The following is a 248-nucleotide window of genomic DNA, read 5'->3' on the forward strand; positions in this document are numbered from 1 at the left end:
CCCCCCGCCCCTCTCACGCGATCCTGCGCCGGGCGGCCCGCGCCTCCCCTCGCACGTGGGGAGAGAACAGGCGGGGCTAGGGAGACGTCACGTGATTTGCTCTGGGGTCACGTGAGGGGTGGGCGGCTGGCGGGGGAAGATGGCGGGGTGCGGGGCCCCCTGGTGCTGCTGCCGGTGCTGCGGGGAGAGGGAGAGCCGCACCCCGGAGGAGCTGGTAGGAGACTGGCGGGGGCCGGGACTGGGAGCGG

General features: G+C 75.4%; 1 protein-coding gene across 1 annotated transcript in view; it reads left to right on the top strand.

The window, feature by feature from the left end:
- Positions 1–134: 134 nt before the first annotated feature.
- The window catches only part of CLCN6 (chloride voltage-gated channel 6), a 23,160-nt gene continuing 23,046 nt past the window's right edge, over positions 135–248 (top strand). Inside the window, exon 1 of the mRNA XM_024210565.3 lies at positions 135–214. Coding sequence (XP_024066333.1) covers positions 140–214 — 75 coding nt within the window. The 5' untranslated portion in view covers positions 135–139. The remainder of the gene's footprint in view (positions 215–248) is intronic.

The sequence above is a fragment of the Terrapene carolina genome, unplaced genomic scaffold (genome assembly GCF_002925995.2).
Source record: "Terrapene carolina triunguis isolate 2854851 unplaced genomic scaffold, T_m_triunguis-2.0 Scaffold714, whole genome shotgun sequence".
Taxonomy (NCBI): domain Eukaryota; kingdom Metazoa; phylum Chordata; order Testudines; family Emydidae; genus Terrapene; species Terrapene triunguis.